At 38.8% G+C, this 16131-nt stretch overlaps 2 protein-coding genes across 2 annotated transcripts; one reads left to right on the top strand and one right to left on the bottom strand.

Annotated features, from left to right (window-relative positions):
* Positions 1-123: 123 nt before the first annotated feature.
* zgc:162297 (uncharacterized protein LOC555865 homolog) lies at positions 124-5747 on the top strand. Its single transcript, XM_034198836.1, has 6 exons — positions 124-308; positions 980-1062; positions 1148-1328; positions 2017-2167; positions 2995-3122; positions 5507-5747. The coding sequence occupies exons 1-6, from the start codon at positions 236-238 to the stop codon at positions 5695-5697; spliced, it is 807 nt and encodes a 268-aa protein (XP_034054727.1). The 5' UTR covers positions 124-235; the 3' UTR covers positions 5698-5747.
* Positions 5748-5766: 19 nt separating this feature from the next.
* si:ch211-260e23.9 (tumor protein p53-inducible nuclear protein 2) lies at positions 5767-10850 on the bottom strand. Its single transcript, XM_034198837.1, has 4 exons — positions 10661-10850; positions 8577-8713; positions 8321-8471; positions 5767-6650 (listed from the first exon to the last, which is right to left on the bottom strand). Exons 2-4 carry the CDS (start codon positions 8695-8697, stop codon positions 6422-6424), a joined length of 501 nt encoding a protein of 166 aa, XP_034054728.1. The 5' UTR covers positions 8698-8713; positions 10661-10850; the 3' UTR covers positions 5767-6421.
* Between the last annotated feature and the right edge of the window lie 5281 nt (positions 10851-16131).

Here is a 16131-nt window from a genome sequence, read left to right as displayed (position 1 = left end):
AACACACTCTCTGCACTGCTAAATACTTTTTTACTTCAGGTGATGGGGTTATGTAAGATAAATAATTGTTTTAGGCACTACTGGTTTGATATGGATTTTAAAGATAGTTTATTATCACTGATTTTGCTCAAAAACAAAACTGACCCTTGGCCAGTCACGTGATCCACATGCTTAGAAAGACAAAAAGCAAGATTATTTGTCTCTGCTCAACTGGTTGCTCCACAAAAACGACAACATGAAGTTTTTTAACCTTTTTGGGCGACTGAAATCTGTGGTTATTGGAATGATTCATGTTAAAGCTTTACCAGGTAAGACTGACCTGACCCTTAAGATTTACATTTTAGCAGTTGTAAATGAACTATTCAGTTTATTGACTCTAGTAAAGGTTGTAAAGGTCATTTGTCTGTATTTCAAAACCCACACATAAATCAGATCAATCTTCAGCTGGTGAAAAGTAGAAACTACACATTTTCCCAGGGGTGTTTTGTTTTGTAAGCACTAATGCAAATCATTATAAAATCCAGCTGCATATACAAGTTTTTGCCAGCAATGATGAATTTATGTGACAACCTAGACACTCCTGAAACATGGGGTTTAGGCCTATTATATTATTCAGACTATTTACAATGGCAACATCTGCCTTCCACTTTCTGGGTCGTACTGTATTTTCTTTGGGCGCCTCAGGATCTAGTAAAGGTTGCAATACCACTTCGTAAAAAATACTCCTTTCAAAACTGTCATATCATTTTGTCTGTGAAATCCCATATGTCAAATTAACATGGTCAGGTAAAAGCATATTATTTGGAGCTGACTGTTGAAGTACTGTAGCAAATTAGAGTAATAATCTATTTAAGAAAAGTACAAATATTTCAAATGTATACTTGTATGCAGTATTCAGGTAAAGGTATTTGGTTACCTTTGGGAGCTTTTATTTGTCATATCTCTTACTTATTGTTTCCATATTTGATGTCTATCACAGGCACCCCCCTGGGCTGTATGAAAATGTCCCGAATCACAGAAGAAGCCTGCAGGGAGGCAGAAATCTACCGTGATGCAGGGATTGTAAGTTATTGTACATTGTGTGAATTCCAAACACATTAAGTCTTCTTAAGCGAGCCAGTACAGTTACTTGTGAACCCCTCTTCAGGATGCTGTGGTCATCGAGAACATGCATGACATCCCTTACTCGTTCTCTGTGGGCCCTGAGGTGACGGCCTGTCTGACCGCAGTGTGCTCGGCTGTGAGGAACATCTGTCCACAGCTGCCGCTCGGAGTGCAAATACTGTCCTCTGCAAACCAGCAGGCCCTGGCAGTCGCCCTGGCTTCAGGTTCAGTCTTTACATCGTTGAATGATCGTTGTGCTGTGTATATAATGCCATAACCATCTGCAGTAAAAGTGTTTAGAACATAGGTATATCGATCATGTATCAGATCAACTGTAAACTGATTTTCTGACTAACATCAGCTCATTACGGTCTGGTCGGGTTTCATGATTTAAGGTGTGTTTATCAGTCAAATAAGATGCTGTGTGTTTGTCCTTTAGTGTTTTATGTAAGAACATTTAAAACAATAAAAGTAGGAATACCACAGTACTTGCGGTAAAGTATTAAAAGTATCATCATGAAAATATAGTTAAAGTACAAAAAACATTACTGATTAATCAAGACGGACAATTGTATTCTTATCATTTTACAATATATACTGCCTTATAGCTTGTGAATTTCCCCAAGGGATCCATATAGTCTATATAACACATGATCAATTATATGTTGATTATATTTAGTATAGTTTCTAAGTGACTAAAACTATCATACAAATGATTAGGGGAAAGTAGAAGTAGGAAGTAGTATGAAATGGAAATACTCAAGTAATGTGCAGCAGACCAAACTGTACTTAAGTACAGTACTTGAGTAAATGTATTTGATTTCTGAACCTCTGGTTGAAAGGAACCTGTATCTGACACAGAGGCTGCTTGTTAGTGGATCATAGTGTTCAAATGTTACTCTATGTTCACAGGTCTGGACTTCATCAGGGCCGAGGGTTTCGTCTTTTCCCACGTGGCTGATGAAGGACTCCTGAACGCCTGCGCCGGGGACTTACTGAGGTACCGCAAACAGATCGGAGCTGAGCATGTGCAGATCTTTACCGACATCAAGAAGAAGCACAGGTGAGATCCCCATCTCTCCATTTGTATTAGTAACTAGAACCATAAGTGCCGCTTAGATGCAAAAAAGAGCTGCAACAACTTTAGTGGTTTACTTAAACATTTCTCTGAGTGTGCTGAAATAAAAGGCAAGGGCAAGACCAACTACTAACCAAGCCCCCCTGTTAGAAAAGAGGATTTATAGTGACTAGATGGATAAATATTAGATCTGGAGATTTGAGGTGTTTCAGTTTGTTAGTAGCCTTGATAAATCTGCGTTCCATTGGTTGTCAAATAAACTAATTAAAAAAGGGAAAGCCATTAAGACTTGTACAGGATAACATGTCACTCATATTTTATTAAAAAAACCAAATCTATAGAAATATCAAAAATATACCTGATGTAACAGGAGAGGTCAAGAAGCTGCAGGTTTGTACATTTGAATTCCCCTCTTCAACGAAAAACAAACAATAGCAAAAAAGGGTGAAAATATATTAAAATAGTCAAATGATATACTTCTTGTAATGTATATGAATTATTTTGGTAATACAATTTGTATAATTTGCTTATTTAGAATTCTATATAAGTATATATAGGATTCTTTGTTAAAGAGTGGAGAATGAGGCAGGTGTAAGTTATCGATTACTCCTACACTTTGCTGCAACTAGTGTAGCTTAAGTTACAGTTGATGAAGTAAATTGACAACCTGTTCTATGTTGTTCTATAAAGAACGTTTTACAGTATAATGGAATTCATGTAACTATGGTCTTCCCAGTCAAAGTTTTATCTCCAGCCAGTTTTACTCGGCCATGTCCTGCTTGTTTATGTACACTGTGTGTTTGTTTCCCCAGCTCCCATGCCCTGACCTCAGACGTGAGCATTGAACAGACGGCACATGCAGCAGAGTTCTTCCTCTCAGACGGACTCATCATCACAGGAGCAGCTACAGGACAGCAGGCTGACCCGCGGGAGCTCAGAGGTACCGCACCCTCCAGACTGCCAGGAGCACATCAACGCTTTATCAGGCGCTGCCTAGCACCTAATCATCCTATAAGTTAACAACACAGGGCTGAAACACAATCTGTTAGCAACATCCATTGGATTGATTTGACGTTAATCTTGTCAATGGATCATTGAGTCTACTTGATGTTAAATGCAGTAACTCCCCAGATTTGAAAAATACTATCCTTGGGCTGCACAGTTAATCAACATGGTGTCGTAATGCGTGTGTTCAAATACCATTTTGAATAAAGTTTTGTGGAGCAGCAGAGATATCCCGGCCTATAAATCACATTCCCCAGACTTAAAAAATAACAAAATTGTTTGGTACAGAAAAACTATACAAAAATGATCAATCCCTCAAATATAGTGAATCATATCTCAACCGCAGTGTCAGTCAAAAATAATTACAATAACAATTAGTTACTTTCTCAGATATTCTCCACCATATAATATAACCATTTTGTGCTGTCGACCGTAATGTTAAGTCATTTTAGTCATTGCCTCATCCGTCCAGCAGAGGTCACCCTCACCTTTAGTAAAGCCCTTTATATATAAACAGTCTATGCTCAAAGTCTATGAAAATATGTTCTTAGTATCATACTCATTGTGTGTCCTGGAGTGATACCCAACTCACGCTGACCTTTTACTAATATAGCTTCAGAACAAGGATTACTGGCAGGTAGGTGACTCACTGCCAATCTGATATGCTGTTTGGTGGATACAGTTACATGCGGAGGAAATCATATAAAGGCAAAGTTAAGGTCAAGAACATCCAATTAGAATGAACAAAATACAATAAGAATACAGCTGAAAACATCCTACGGCACTAGTAAATGTGTGTTGATTATTATGTGTGTACCTGCCCATAGCTGCAGATGGAAATGAGATTTTAGCTATAATCTAGCATATAGCATCTATTCTATTTTTGAGATTAATGTATTTTATGCATGGTTTTCAAATATCTTCTGGAAGAACCTTACACTTATATATTAAGTATTATGAAACTGTCTTTTACAATTTCCAGATCTATTTTCTGGAAATGTATGCAAACGACTGTATAATAAGAAAATGCCACATATGCAGATTTAAACATATATTTTTATAAATACAAAACAACTGGGGATGATTCATTTAGATATTTATAGTTAACATGTTCACCATATATATTTAGAATTTGAATACTGCTTCCATCAGTGGCTTAATCAGTGACCACGGGGAGCTGAAGGCCCTGCCGTTTGTATCTGCAGAGAGTCAGAGGGTTGTAAATCTGGACCATGTCCTTCTTATATTAGCGATACCAGGCCTGCTATTTTAGTCTCTAACTCGACTCTAAACACTCTAACACACACACAGCATTGGTTTCATGCACACACATGCACACACTCACCCCATCTGTTCCCCTCACACACATGCTCTATCTCGGGACCACAAGCACGCAGACAAGGGTCAGACAGAATGATACTGGAGCTCACATGCAAGTGTCCAAAGTTCCCTGGGTGTGCCACAGCCTCCTCTCGCCATGGCAACTGACATTCATTAACATTATCATATATGGATAGGATCCAGATCTGAAAAAACAGCATGCTGCATCTACATAATAAATCATCTCAGATTACCACATTTGACAGTAACTGTTTGTGTGGATTTGAGATGCATCCATGTGCATGTGATGGTGAGGAAAGGAAATCAAGTTGTTGTATGCTTTGAAGGAATAGTTTGGATGTTTTGAAGTGGGGTTATTTTAGGTACTTGTTTATAGTCGGTGTATTATCTGCAGTAAATTGCGTCAGCACACCCGTAGTTTGCAGAGCAACGCAATGTACTGCTTTTATCCATCAAAAAACAAAAGAGGCCCACCCTTAAAAAATAAATGGGTAAAGAGTATGTTATATTCAAATGATTATCACCTCTGTAACTTGCATGGAGACAGCTCTTTCTGACGGGAAACTAAAGCTGTTATTTGTCTCTAATGTGCTCTTGCAAAAGCCACTAAACTCCATTAAAAAAAAAAATAGTTGTACTTAACAGAACCCGAGGGTTGCTGGTCTAAGGCTACTTTGACCAGTTTGTTTGTCTGTGTTATTGTAGGCTAGCGACTCACAGGTTCTGCAAGGTAAAGTAACCATTGTTTCAAAAAGATTCATAAAATCTGGTGGATTTGAAGACAGCATAAAAAACATCTTCAGGATACACTATGGATACCTACCTTACATAAGCTCAATTCAAAACAACTGTCCCTTTTAAAGATCCATAAGTCATCATTTATTGTTTTCTTTATTTTTTCAAGTGTATCATTAAATATGTGCATTTCTTAGAGTTGGAGTAGTTACCCCTGTTCAGATGTTTCTTTGCTTTTTGCAGAGGTTTCCAAGTCTGTGAGGATCCCAGTGCTGATTGGTTCTGGGGTAACCTATGACAACATTGAAAGCTACATTGGTGCAAATGGGATGATCATCGGTTCTCATTTCAAGGAGGGGGGCCACTGGGCCAACGCTGTCGACCCGGAGCGAGTGAAGAGGTTCATGGGAAAGATACGTGAGCTTCGACAATAACAGAAGGTGTTTGTCTTGTGTCTGCTGCCACATTAAAGACCTTCAGACACTAGCTTAAGAAAACAAGACTTTCATTTTTTGGTACATTTTATAAATACACTCATAGAAAAACATAATATTCGACTGTATTTACACTCGTCTAAAATGAACAATTTGTGTGACATGAAAATAGTGGGTAATCAAAACACAAACCCGGGGGTTTTCACCCGACATAATGACTGTACAGCTCACCGTGGCATGGTGCGAGCTTTAAAACACTTGTTACATCTAAAACTAAGGCACATGAAATAATACATTCAAACTGTGCCATGATAATCCAACGGCATCGTAGATATTGCATTAAAAATCACTCTACAGGTTTGAAGTTTTCATATGTGAATCCTCGCTCAGTTACAACACGTTTAGAATAACACACACACACACTTCCTAAAAGCCCTACCTAAGGAATCCAAACTAATGCTCTCCAACCTGAGGGACCGACTGTCATCAGGAGTTCAAGAATGATTGTTCTCAGTGGTTTCAGCTGCAGTGCAGGTTGCTGATAATGACATTTAAATCAAACTGCACAGGAAGTGGTGAATCTGATTGTGCTTTGCTTTATGCTAAATGATCTGTGTGAGGTGAAACAATGGTTTGAAAACCTGAGTATGTCAGAGTCAAGGCACTGTGCTGCACAACTGGGCTGTGGTGGAGGCACCTTGAAGCCCCCCCCCCCCTTTCCTGTTTAGTTGTTGCAGAGGCGCTGGCAGGGCTGCTTGAAGTGTCCGTAGCGCTTCTCTGTGGGGGAGAAGCGCATCTTGGCGAGGTTCTGCCTGTGGAGGCCTCCGCGGCTCAGCTTCTTCCTCTCAGCCTGGGCGCCGGCCCTCTGCACAGCCAGCAGCTGGAGGTGGCCGGGCAGAGGGAGCCCCCAGGCAGCCAGGCGCCAGGAGATGTGCCGCCTCACCACCACCGGCCTGCACACACACAGGGAGGGTTAGAGCGTGTGTTGATGGCATATTAGATGATAGGTTAGTAGTAGGTAGGTTCACTGATAGGATACTAAGACGCACCACGGAACCTTCCTCCTGCCTGTGGCCAGCAGACTGTTTCGCTTCTCCCAAGAGCTTCAATAGACGGGCACTGAACTTCATTCACCAGCTAAAGCTCTCTGTGCAATCCAGTGTTCATATCTTATTCATACTAATACAACACTGTTTATAATAGTTTAATAGTTTAGAATAATGTTTACAACACTGTTCAATTTACTCAACTTTACCCAATTATAGTTTTGAAACACTTGTTCTTAAGTATTTCCATTGTGTGGTACTTTAAACTTCTTTTCACTAGTAGTACAAATGTTACCTTTTATTTCACTAAATATTTGTCATCGCTTTAAGTATCTTATTTAAGATTCGATGTTAAACTAGAACATCTTGCCACCTGTAACCAGTCAAGTTGCAGTTTACATGCATATCTGCGACGTCATCTATATACTGTTAGACATTGGTGGGAAAATGTACAGTTTGAGTGACGTTGAGCTTCATCAACCAAAAGCCATTTAGTTCATCACTTAGTCAACGTGGATGTTTGTGGAGAAATTTGAAAAGATCCCTAAAATTGTTCTTGAGATCGAGCCTTCACAGGAATGTTACGTTATCCAGCATCCTAATAAACATCAAAATCGATATAGAGTGGCACAGTGACGCGTCCTAAAACCCGGAAGTGAGTCAGCATGGGTTCCTTCGACAACAACGCAATGGGATCTCTCCATAGGGTTTAGGAAAAGAGCTGGAAATCAGGTCTGTGGTTGAGACACATTGAAGAGACGGATCACGTTTTGTTCAGTCGGATAATCTCCACATGTCTACCCTACTTCAAATCATAAATCTATCGATTAGATTTATAATTATAAATAAAAGTAGTAATACAATGATAAAAGTAGGGTAGACATGTGGAGATTATCCGGCTGAACAAAACGTGATCCGTCTCTTCAATGTGTCTCAACCACTGACCTGATTTCCAGCTCTTTTCCTAAACCCTATGGAGAGATCCCATTGCTTTGCTGTCGAAGAACTCACCATGCTGACTCACTTCCGGGTTTTAGGACGCGTCACTGTGCCACTCTATTGAGTCAATGAAGGGTTGCACACTTATACTTTGATTTGGTTAATAGTTCTATATCGACTAACTACAACAGAAAACCATACCTAAAAAATGATCAGCATAATCAATAACAATATATACTAATATTACAATGAATGCAATACACAATGACTACGTTTGATAGTTAAAGTACATTTGATTGATATGTTTGAACTTATAATGGAGTATTTTAACAGTGCAGTACTTACACTGATGAAATAAAGCCGCAGAATGCTCCTTCTACCACTACACATACAAAAACCTTAAGGTCATTACTTCAACAAATGCTGCTAATTCATCTTCTGTATTTGACTCATGCAAGTGAAAGGAGCTCTTGAAACTGTGTACACATTGTTAGCTTCTGTAATCCTGCCTTGATTCTTAAAATGAAAACACAACACACTTTGGGACTGTCACAGGTTTCAGTGGAAGATGACATCCAGGCGTGGTAACTAATAAATACATCAATGCCTAAGACGAGTGTGTCTGAATGAAGACTAACCTGGAGGTGTCCTCTTCCTCTTCCTCTTCGTCAGAGCCAACCTCCTCCTCTCCGCTCATCATGCATCTCATTTGGTACACGGACATGCTGGGGTGCTCGATCAGCAGGTTCTCCAGGGGGCCCGCCGGGGGGGCCGACAGGGGCTCGTTCTCTGCAATGAGGACATCTTCTCTTTACATCCCAGAACACACTGCACCCAAGCTGAGTGGATGATGTAGAAGTGAATACCACAGACTCTGAAGGGTTCATTTGTTACCTGGCAGATTAACGATGATCCATCCTCCCTCCTCACTCTCCATCAGCTCCTCATAAGAGTCCGCTGCCTCCAAATCCTCCCCAGCGTTCCAGAGCAGCTGAGAGAGAAGCTTTCCGAACATCTTCAAACTCAGCTATCTGGGAATGAACAATAGTGAGAATATCAAGCAATGCACAAAACACACTTTTTGGAAGGGTTTTGGCAGCGGGATGACTCCATATGTTGGATGTGATGGTGAGTTCTGAGTTCACAATCCTCAATCAGAATACAATTAAAATAAAACATTACAAATATATATCAAAAATGGCAATACAAATACAATACAAAGCAGAGGTTTTTATTAACCTATGAAGTTATAGCAGAAGGTCCACTTAAAAAATAGAATACAAATATGTATTTAGGGACAAGATGTTAAGAATTAGCACATTTGAATGAAGGAATACAAAACAATAAATAACTATTTGTATATGAATTACTCACTCAAAGGTTCCTGGACAAAAAAGGTCTAAATAAATGTCTGTATGGTGAACGGAAAAAAAGAAACAATGTTTATGTCTTCTTTAATGATACAGCTAAACTATATCAAAGTATCTCATGTTTGTGAACTATTTGTTTTTGGGTTCTTTGTTCTCATGCAAGAATAATTCAAGGTAAAACAGCGAGGGTAATTGATATACAAATTGTGATTTTGTGGGTGTATTCCTTGAATCCTCTTCCACCTGAAGCTCCTCTCTGCCTGGATATGTGTCCACATGAGCAGAGCAGGGGGCTCCCCGGTGAGGCTGTGCTAATAAAACCCCACAGATCTTCTCCAGTGATCACCTAACTCCTGCTCTGCATCAACAATGTTTCCATTGCGCCAACACAGGAACCTGAGCTGCTATAGGTCGCTTCATGACGCAGACTCACGAGTGTTACAGCTGAGGGAACATGATGATACAAGACGCTAGAATTTGACTGGTTTCAAAAATATGATACAATCTGCGACACTGCTTTAAACTCCTCCCATGAAGAAAAGTTGTAGGCGTGACCTAAAACCGCAGCTCGCTGACCTTTTGTCCTAAACAATGAACCTGGAACATTATGGAAGTGTATTATGTACACTGCATGTTTGTTTATAAGTCCCCTGTCCTTCTTAGGCAACATAAATAAGGCTTATTAAATAAGGAAAATAATAACAATACATTTGATTTAAAAAGCGATTTTCAAGTATACTCAAAAAAACAGTACGTAAAATAAAAATAACTTTTGGGTTTCTCCTGTTTTACATTAATTCTAGTGTTATGTGAACGATATATACACTGCATGTTTGTTAATAAAGTCCCCTGGTGGAGGACGCCATGTTCTTCTTAGGGAGAATGCTTATTAAATAACAAATAATAATACATTTTATTTAAAAATATGTTTTTACGGTACTCAAAGACACTCTTCATATACGGGCTACAATTCATGAAATATAATTAAAAACACACTTAACATTATTATTTGAGCAAATAATGAGCAAAAGTTGTCAAAGTATTATATTACTATGATATCATCCTATTTATCCAATGCAGAATGTTAAATGTAGGTCCAATATTTACTTATGACAGCTGATCGTATAAAATGCCGACATCAACATGTCCTTATCGGTTAAAAGTATAATCACAGGAATATATCAAATGTATACTGGCTACAATACACCATTATATCACAAGTACATGTCTGCTATCATCGTTCAAGACAAACATAGTTCCATAAACAGACCCGTGTTTACCCGTGTCAGTGTCTGGATGCCTTCCTTCAGTGTTTGCCCGGAATCTAATGTCACCAGCCCCCTCCCTATAAACACACACATAATCCCTGTCTGACCTGATATCTACAGGACGAACAGCTGATTGCACGTCGACGCACTTTTATTTATCATAATAATAGCATTGGGTGGATTTGTAGAGGTGGAAATTAAACGATAACATGCATTACAAACCAAAGACATATCACTGCCCAGAGGATTGCACTTCGAGAACAAAAGACAAATGACATCCAAACATTAAAACAGGCCAGTATTTTTACCGTGCTGCATAGATATCTACATCATGACTCACCTGATTAAATAAAATAAATTATTTCCTCGGGTGTGGCCGTTATACCCAAATGATCCTTCTGTGTTGCTTGTTATTCAGAGATTGTTTTGATCTCAAAGTTGTTTTTCGGAGAGTCCTCCCTGTGTCCTGAAACGTCACCAAGCCACGCCCTCTGAGGCGGGACAGGTGTACGTCAGTCACTGCGTCACATGTCCACAAAACAACCCACTGATGTGACAACAAGTTATGGGTCCGTGTACTTTTTGTCAGTTTGATTTTTCGTTTTAAACAAAAGCCAAAAAACGGAAATACCAGCCTTTTTCCGTTTTTTCGTTTTTTATTTAAAACGAAAAAACGGGAAACCAAAGCCGTTTTTCCGTTGTTGTTGTCTGAATAAAAAGACCGATAACGAGAAAACCTAATTAAAAAAAGGTAAGTGTACGTTTTGTTAGTTTGATTTTTCGTTTGAACCAAAAAATGAGAAAAATGAAAATACCAGCCTTTTTTTGTTTTAAATCAAAAACGAAAAAACGTGAAACCAAAGCCGTTTTCCTGTTTATGTTGTCTGAATCAAAAACGGATAACAAGATAAAAACGGTCTGATTTTGGTTTTTGATAACAACTTCATTCAATGTTCCGTTTTGTATTGAAGAATGAAGAAAAGCAGTCCGCTTGACCGGAAGTTAAAGAACATATTTCAAAATAAAAGACACGAGGCTATAATGGCAATGCTGTAAAAGACCCATAAGTCTGACGACCCTTGGCCCCCCTGCTTCCGGCACCCATGCTGACGAGGATACGTTTATTTCTGCATTCACATGCAGATATGCGTTTATAGAGATTAATACAAGTATGCAAGCTCTGGGCATAATTGTATTCCTTGACTTCCGGTTTGTACTGTGTTGGCAAATCCAGTGTCCAGCTTGTCGCTGTGTGACAACGTCATGTTTGTTGCATACCTGCAAGATTTACCTGTGACAAATGTCAGCGATGTGAACAGAACTGTCACCCTACTTTCACCTGCACCCAGCAGCAAGCGGGAGAACAATATATCATACAGTCGACCCCTAAAACAGTTCACACAGTAATGGAACAGTTGTTAAGCATTATTTTGTCCAACTAGTCTACATTATGAATTTGATGTTTGTCTAAACTGCTAAGAAGCTGACAGCAGAGTTAGAACAGAAAGACATGCAGGCCATAATCACTAGACGCTCAAAAGAGGAATGTGTGTGTAAGGCTTACATGAACTGAATTGAAACACTGTCCATTAGTTGATTAATAAACAAGACATTCAAGTCAAAGTTTTAGGCATTTTCATTTGTAGCACGCTGTAAATATGGACTATGAATGAACACATGCAATGTGGAAACACACAAATAGGTTTATTCTCAATACTCATAACAGTATCAGACACAATGACTTTACTGAGAGTGAAGATGACATGAACATAGTTACTGTATGGTACTGAAGACAACATACAGTATATTGCATTTACCTCTTCCTCTAACTCTCTCTCCAATATTGACCTCCATTGTTGTGCACAACAAAGTGTTCAAGCTCAGGTTTCTAAGTGATATCATTTTAACATGTGCATTCTGGGTGCAGGGTTAGTAGGGCTAACCCATATCTGTTCAATAGATGAAAGGCAACTTGAGTTTAATAATTGTGCCAAAAGTACCAGTTTGTGTCTTGGTAATTGCACAAAGCTGTAATAGGCCACAAATAATCACATGTTTCTAAAAACACAGCAGCAAAACCTATTTTATCCACACAAAAATGAAGGCCCACCTGAAAAAAAATCGCTATTTTTAGCATTAAATAATGTACACTTAAACTGATATAGCTTTTTTGGTGGAGAAAATAAATGTTGCTTTTGCCCACGTCCTCAGCAGTACATGGCTCTGCTGTGCCGGGGCTCCTGTATGTTTCTCCACACGACTACTGTAGGTAGTACACTGATTATGGATATATACCACACACTACCCCACTTCAAAAGACCAGAACTATCCCGTGTGTAGTTTTAGTATTTGAATTACAATGACATTATTCTCAGACTTGCCATAGTTCTTGGTTTGTACCACTGCTGCTCTGCTCTGTACAGCTGAGTACTGGGGACCCACTGGGAGTCATGTGACTGGAGCAGGAGAGTAACACACGTCACACCTGCAGCCATGATGCTCCAGCTCAATGGGGGTCGAGTCTTTCAGCCCCACCTGTAAGAAGAGAAACAAAATAAATACGTATTCAGTTTGCTTTGTATTATTTCTTTTAGGGTAACATTTTGGTTTAATAACATTGTGCTATTTTAAGGAGTAAATAAGTCATATATTTGTTCCTAAATGTTTTCTATACTTACAACTTCTTATACATACTGATATGAATTGATTTACTTGTATACTATGAACGAAGAAAAATGACTCTTTAACAACAGAACAGGAACAAAACACAGCTGTGACCTCTGTGCAGCACACACAGACCAGTCAGTCCATTTCTGGGGAGTAGCTACCTTGTGCTAGTTATATTAAAGTTGATGTTTCACTATTGGCTGTGTCTAACCTGTCTGAAATTAGCCAAATCCCCAGGAACATGTTGAGCCAGACGGTAACTAAGACAGTAACACTTCATCCTGACCTCACTGTGGGGCCTGTCCTCATGGACCTGTAGCATAACACCCTGACACTAAAATACAAAGTATGTTCATTAAGAATGCACATACTGTCCCTCCTCTGTCTTTCAATGTAGTCAAACTTGTTGAAGAAAAACAATAAGTTTAACGTTACAGAAATAAAAGCTTAATTACTCACCCTCCTAATTGTAGATGTAACTTCACAAGTACAACTTGAAACATTTCTCCCGCTTGCTGCTGGGTGCAGGTGAAAGCAGGTCGACATTTCTGTTTACATCGCTGACATTTGTCACAGGTCAATCTTGTAGGTATATCACAACAAACATGACGTTGTCACACAGCGACAAGCTGGACACTGGATTGACCAAATAACTACACACTCTTATTTACATTTGACACGTTATTCAAAACCGACAGCCTGTGTGTTGTTTGCAAAACACTGCCACTGAAATACCACACTCAATTATCAAGCCCCTGCACCCAGAATGCACATGTTCAAAGCCATGTAACCAATGATATCACTTAGAAACCTGAGCTTGAACACTTTGTTGTGCACAACAATGGAGGCCACTTTTGGAGAGAGAGTTAGAGGAAGAGGTAAATGCAATATACTGTATTTTGTCTTCAGTATACAGTAACTATATGTTCATGTCATCTTCACTCTCAGTAAAGTCATTGTGTCTGATACTGTTATGAGTATTGAGAATAAACCTATGTGTGTGTTTCCACATTGCATGTGTTCATTCATAGTCCATATTTACAGCGTGCTACAAATGAAAATGCCTAAAACTTTGACTTGAATGTCTTGTTTATTAATCAACTAATGGACAATGTTTCAATTCAGTTCATGTAACCCTTACACACACTCTTTTGAGCGTCGAGTGATTATGGCCTGCATGTCTTTCTGTTCTAACTCAGCTGTCAGCTTCTTACTGTCCTAATGTGCACAATGTAGTGACTGTTTTTTTGTCTTTTGTTTTCTTAGTTATGTTCTCTGTATTTTATATGTTTGTGTTATGTGTAACGTTGCTGCCTTCTTGGCCAGGTCAGCATTGCAAATGAGATTATATCTCAATGCTTTTATCTGGTTAAATAAAGGTTAAATAAAAAATAAATAAAAATAAAATTAGCAGTTTAGACAAACATCAAATTCATAATGTTGGACAAATTAACAACTGTTCCATTTACTGTGTGAACTGTTTTAGGGGTCGACTGTATGATATATCGTTCTCCCGCTTGCTGCTGGGTGCAGGTGAAAGTAGGGCGATAGTTCTTATCTTATCTTGCAGGTATGCAACAAACATGACGCTGTCACCAGTCTATGGTTGTCACACAACGGCAAGCTGGACACTGGATTTACCGACACAGTACAAACCGGAAGTCAGCTAAATAAAGCTATGCACAGTGCTTGCATACTTGTATTGATCTCTATAAACGCATATCTGCATGTGAATGCAGAGATAAACTTATCCTCGTCAGACTTCTGGGTTCCAGGATTTAACTTTTACAGCATATCCTCGTGTCTTTTATTTTGAAATATGTTCTTTAACTTCCGGTCCACCGGACTGCTTTACTTCATTCTTCAATACAAAACGGAAAATTGAATGAGGTTGTTATCAAAAACCAAAATCAGACCGTTTTTTTTAATTAGGTCTTCTTGTTATCCGTTTTTTGATTCAGACAACATAAACAGGAAAACGGCTTTGGTTTCCCGTTTTTTCGTTTTTGATTTAAAACGAAAAAAGGCTGGTATTTTCGTTTTTTGGTTCAAACGTTAAATCAAACTAACAAAACGTACAGACTTTTTTTGGTCAGGTTTTCTCGTTATCCGTGTTTTTATTCAGACAACAACAACGGAAAAACGGCTTTGGTTTTCCGTTTTTTCGTTTTAAATCAAAAACGAAAAAACGGAAAAAGGCTGGTATTTTCGTTTTTTGGCTTTTGGTTTAAACGAAAAATCAAACTGACAAAAAGTACACGGACCGTTATGTGGACTGACATATTACGTTTTGTCTTTCATATGTATCCACATTGGCGTTTACACAGTCCTCAAGCTATCAGAAGGGAACAGTAAATGAGTTTGCAAACAACATAATGTACGAAAAAAGTCCCCGTTATGCTGTAAAAATAAGGCCCGTGCTGGCGTGCTCTGCTGTTACAGCCATCCCCGTAACTCCACTCGTGCTAACTTTAGGCAGCAGCTGCACGTGAAAAGCAAAACAAGAATATTATTCTGTGAAAACTGATTAAAATGGCGAACGTAACGGACAGACTAGCTGTGAACTACCAGAGTTAATTTATCTTGTAGAGTTTTGGAGATAGGTCTGGCTATGCAATCCTGAAGGCTAGATTATTTACTTGTTCAAGTTTTGGTGAGACGCTGTCCTCCTTATGTTCAAGACTGTTCAAGATAGTTCCCACACTAATCACCACTCCAATGTTTTGTTTAGTGCGCATGTGCAAGATGTTGTTATTTTAAGTCAAGCTGTTTTTACCTTTATATACAGTATATGTTTTTGTACCGAAGTGACGTCTAAAGTTAAAGAAGAAAACACTCCGACAGAGACTTGGTGAGGACAGAATGCCAGCAGCTATGAAGTTGTAATGGCAGTTGGGTTTTGATTCCCATGTATCTCCAAATAAAAAAATAGATGAACCCAGTCCGAGCTGAACAATTAAAGTGTTGACTTTCCTTTTTTAACTAATTAAGACTTGAGTGAGCAAGGAAGTACTCTATCATTATAGACACAACATGTTTCAAGTTTCAGCTATATATATTAATTATTTATAGAGTTACAGCAAATACACGGTTGAAAATATATGTCTTGTCTCTATTAGCTGTTATTTACTCTCTGATTGTCTG

Source organism: Gymnodraco acuticeps, unplaced genomic scaffold, assembly GCF_902827175.1.
Source record: "Gymnodraco acuticeps unplaced genomic scaffold, fGymAcu1.1, whole genome shotgun sequence".
Classification (NCBI taxonomy): Eukaryota; Metazoa; Chordata; class Actinopteri; order Perciformes; family Bathydraconidae; genus Gymnodraco; species Gymnodraco acuticeps.
This window is presented reverse-complemented; position numbering and strand designations above follow the sequence as displayed.

What these genes read in the sequence shown, in the direction of transcription:
- zgc:162297 (XM_034198836.1), top strand. Translation starts at nt 236, where the DNA reads ATGAAGTTTTTTAACCTTTTTGGGCGACTGAAATCTGTGGTTATTGGA. An exon ending in TCATGTTAAAGCTTTACCAG is followed by an intron (nt 309 to 979) that starts GTAAGACTGACC and finishes TGTCTATCACAG; the next exon opens with GCACCCCCCTGGGCTGTATG. An exon ending in TGACCCGCGGGAGCTCAGAG is followed by an intron (nt 3,123 to 5,506) that starts GTACCGCACCCT and finishes TGCTTTTTGCAG; the next exon opens with AGGTTTCCAAGTCTGTGAGG.
- si:ch211-260e23.9 (XM_034198837.1), bottom strand. Translation starts at nt 8,697, where the DNA reads ATGTTCGGAAAGCTTCTCTCTCAGCTGCTCTGGAACGCTGGGGAGGAT. An exon ending in GATCATCGTTAATCTGCCAG is followed by an intron (nt 8,472 to 8,576) that starts GTAACAAATGAA and finishes TCCTCATTGCAG; the next exon opens with AGAACGAGCCCCTGTCGGCC. An exon ending in GAGGAAGAGGACACCTCCAG is followed by an intron (nt 6,651 to 8,320) that starts GTTAGTCTTCAT and finishes GTGTGTGTGCAG; the next exon opens with GCCGGTGGTGGTGAGGCGGC.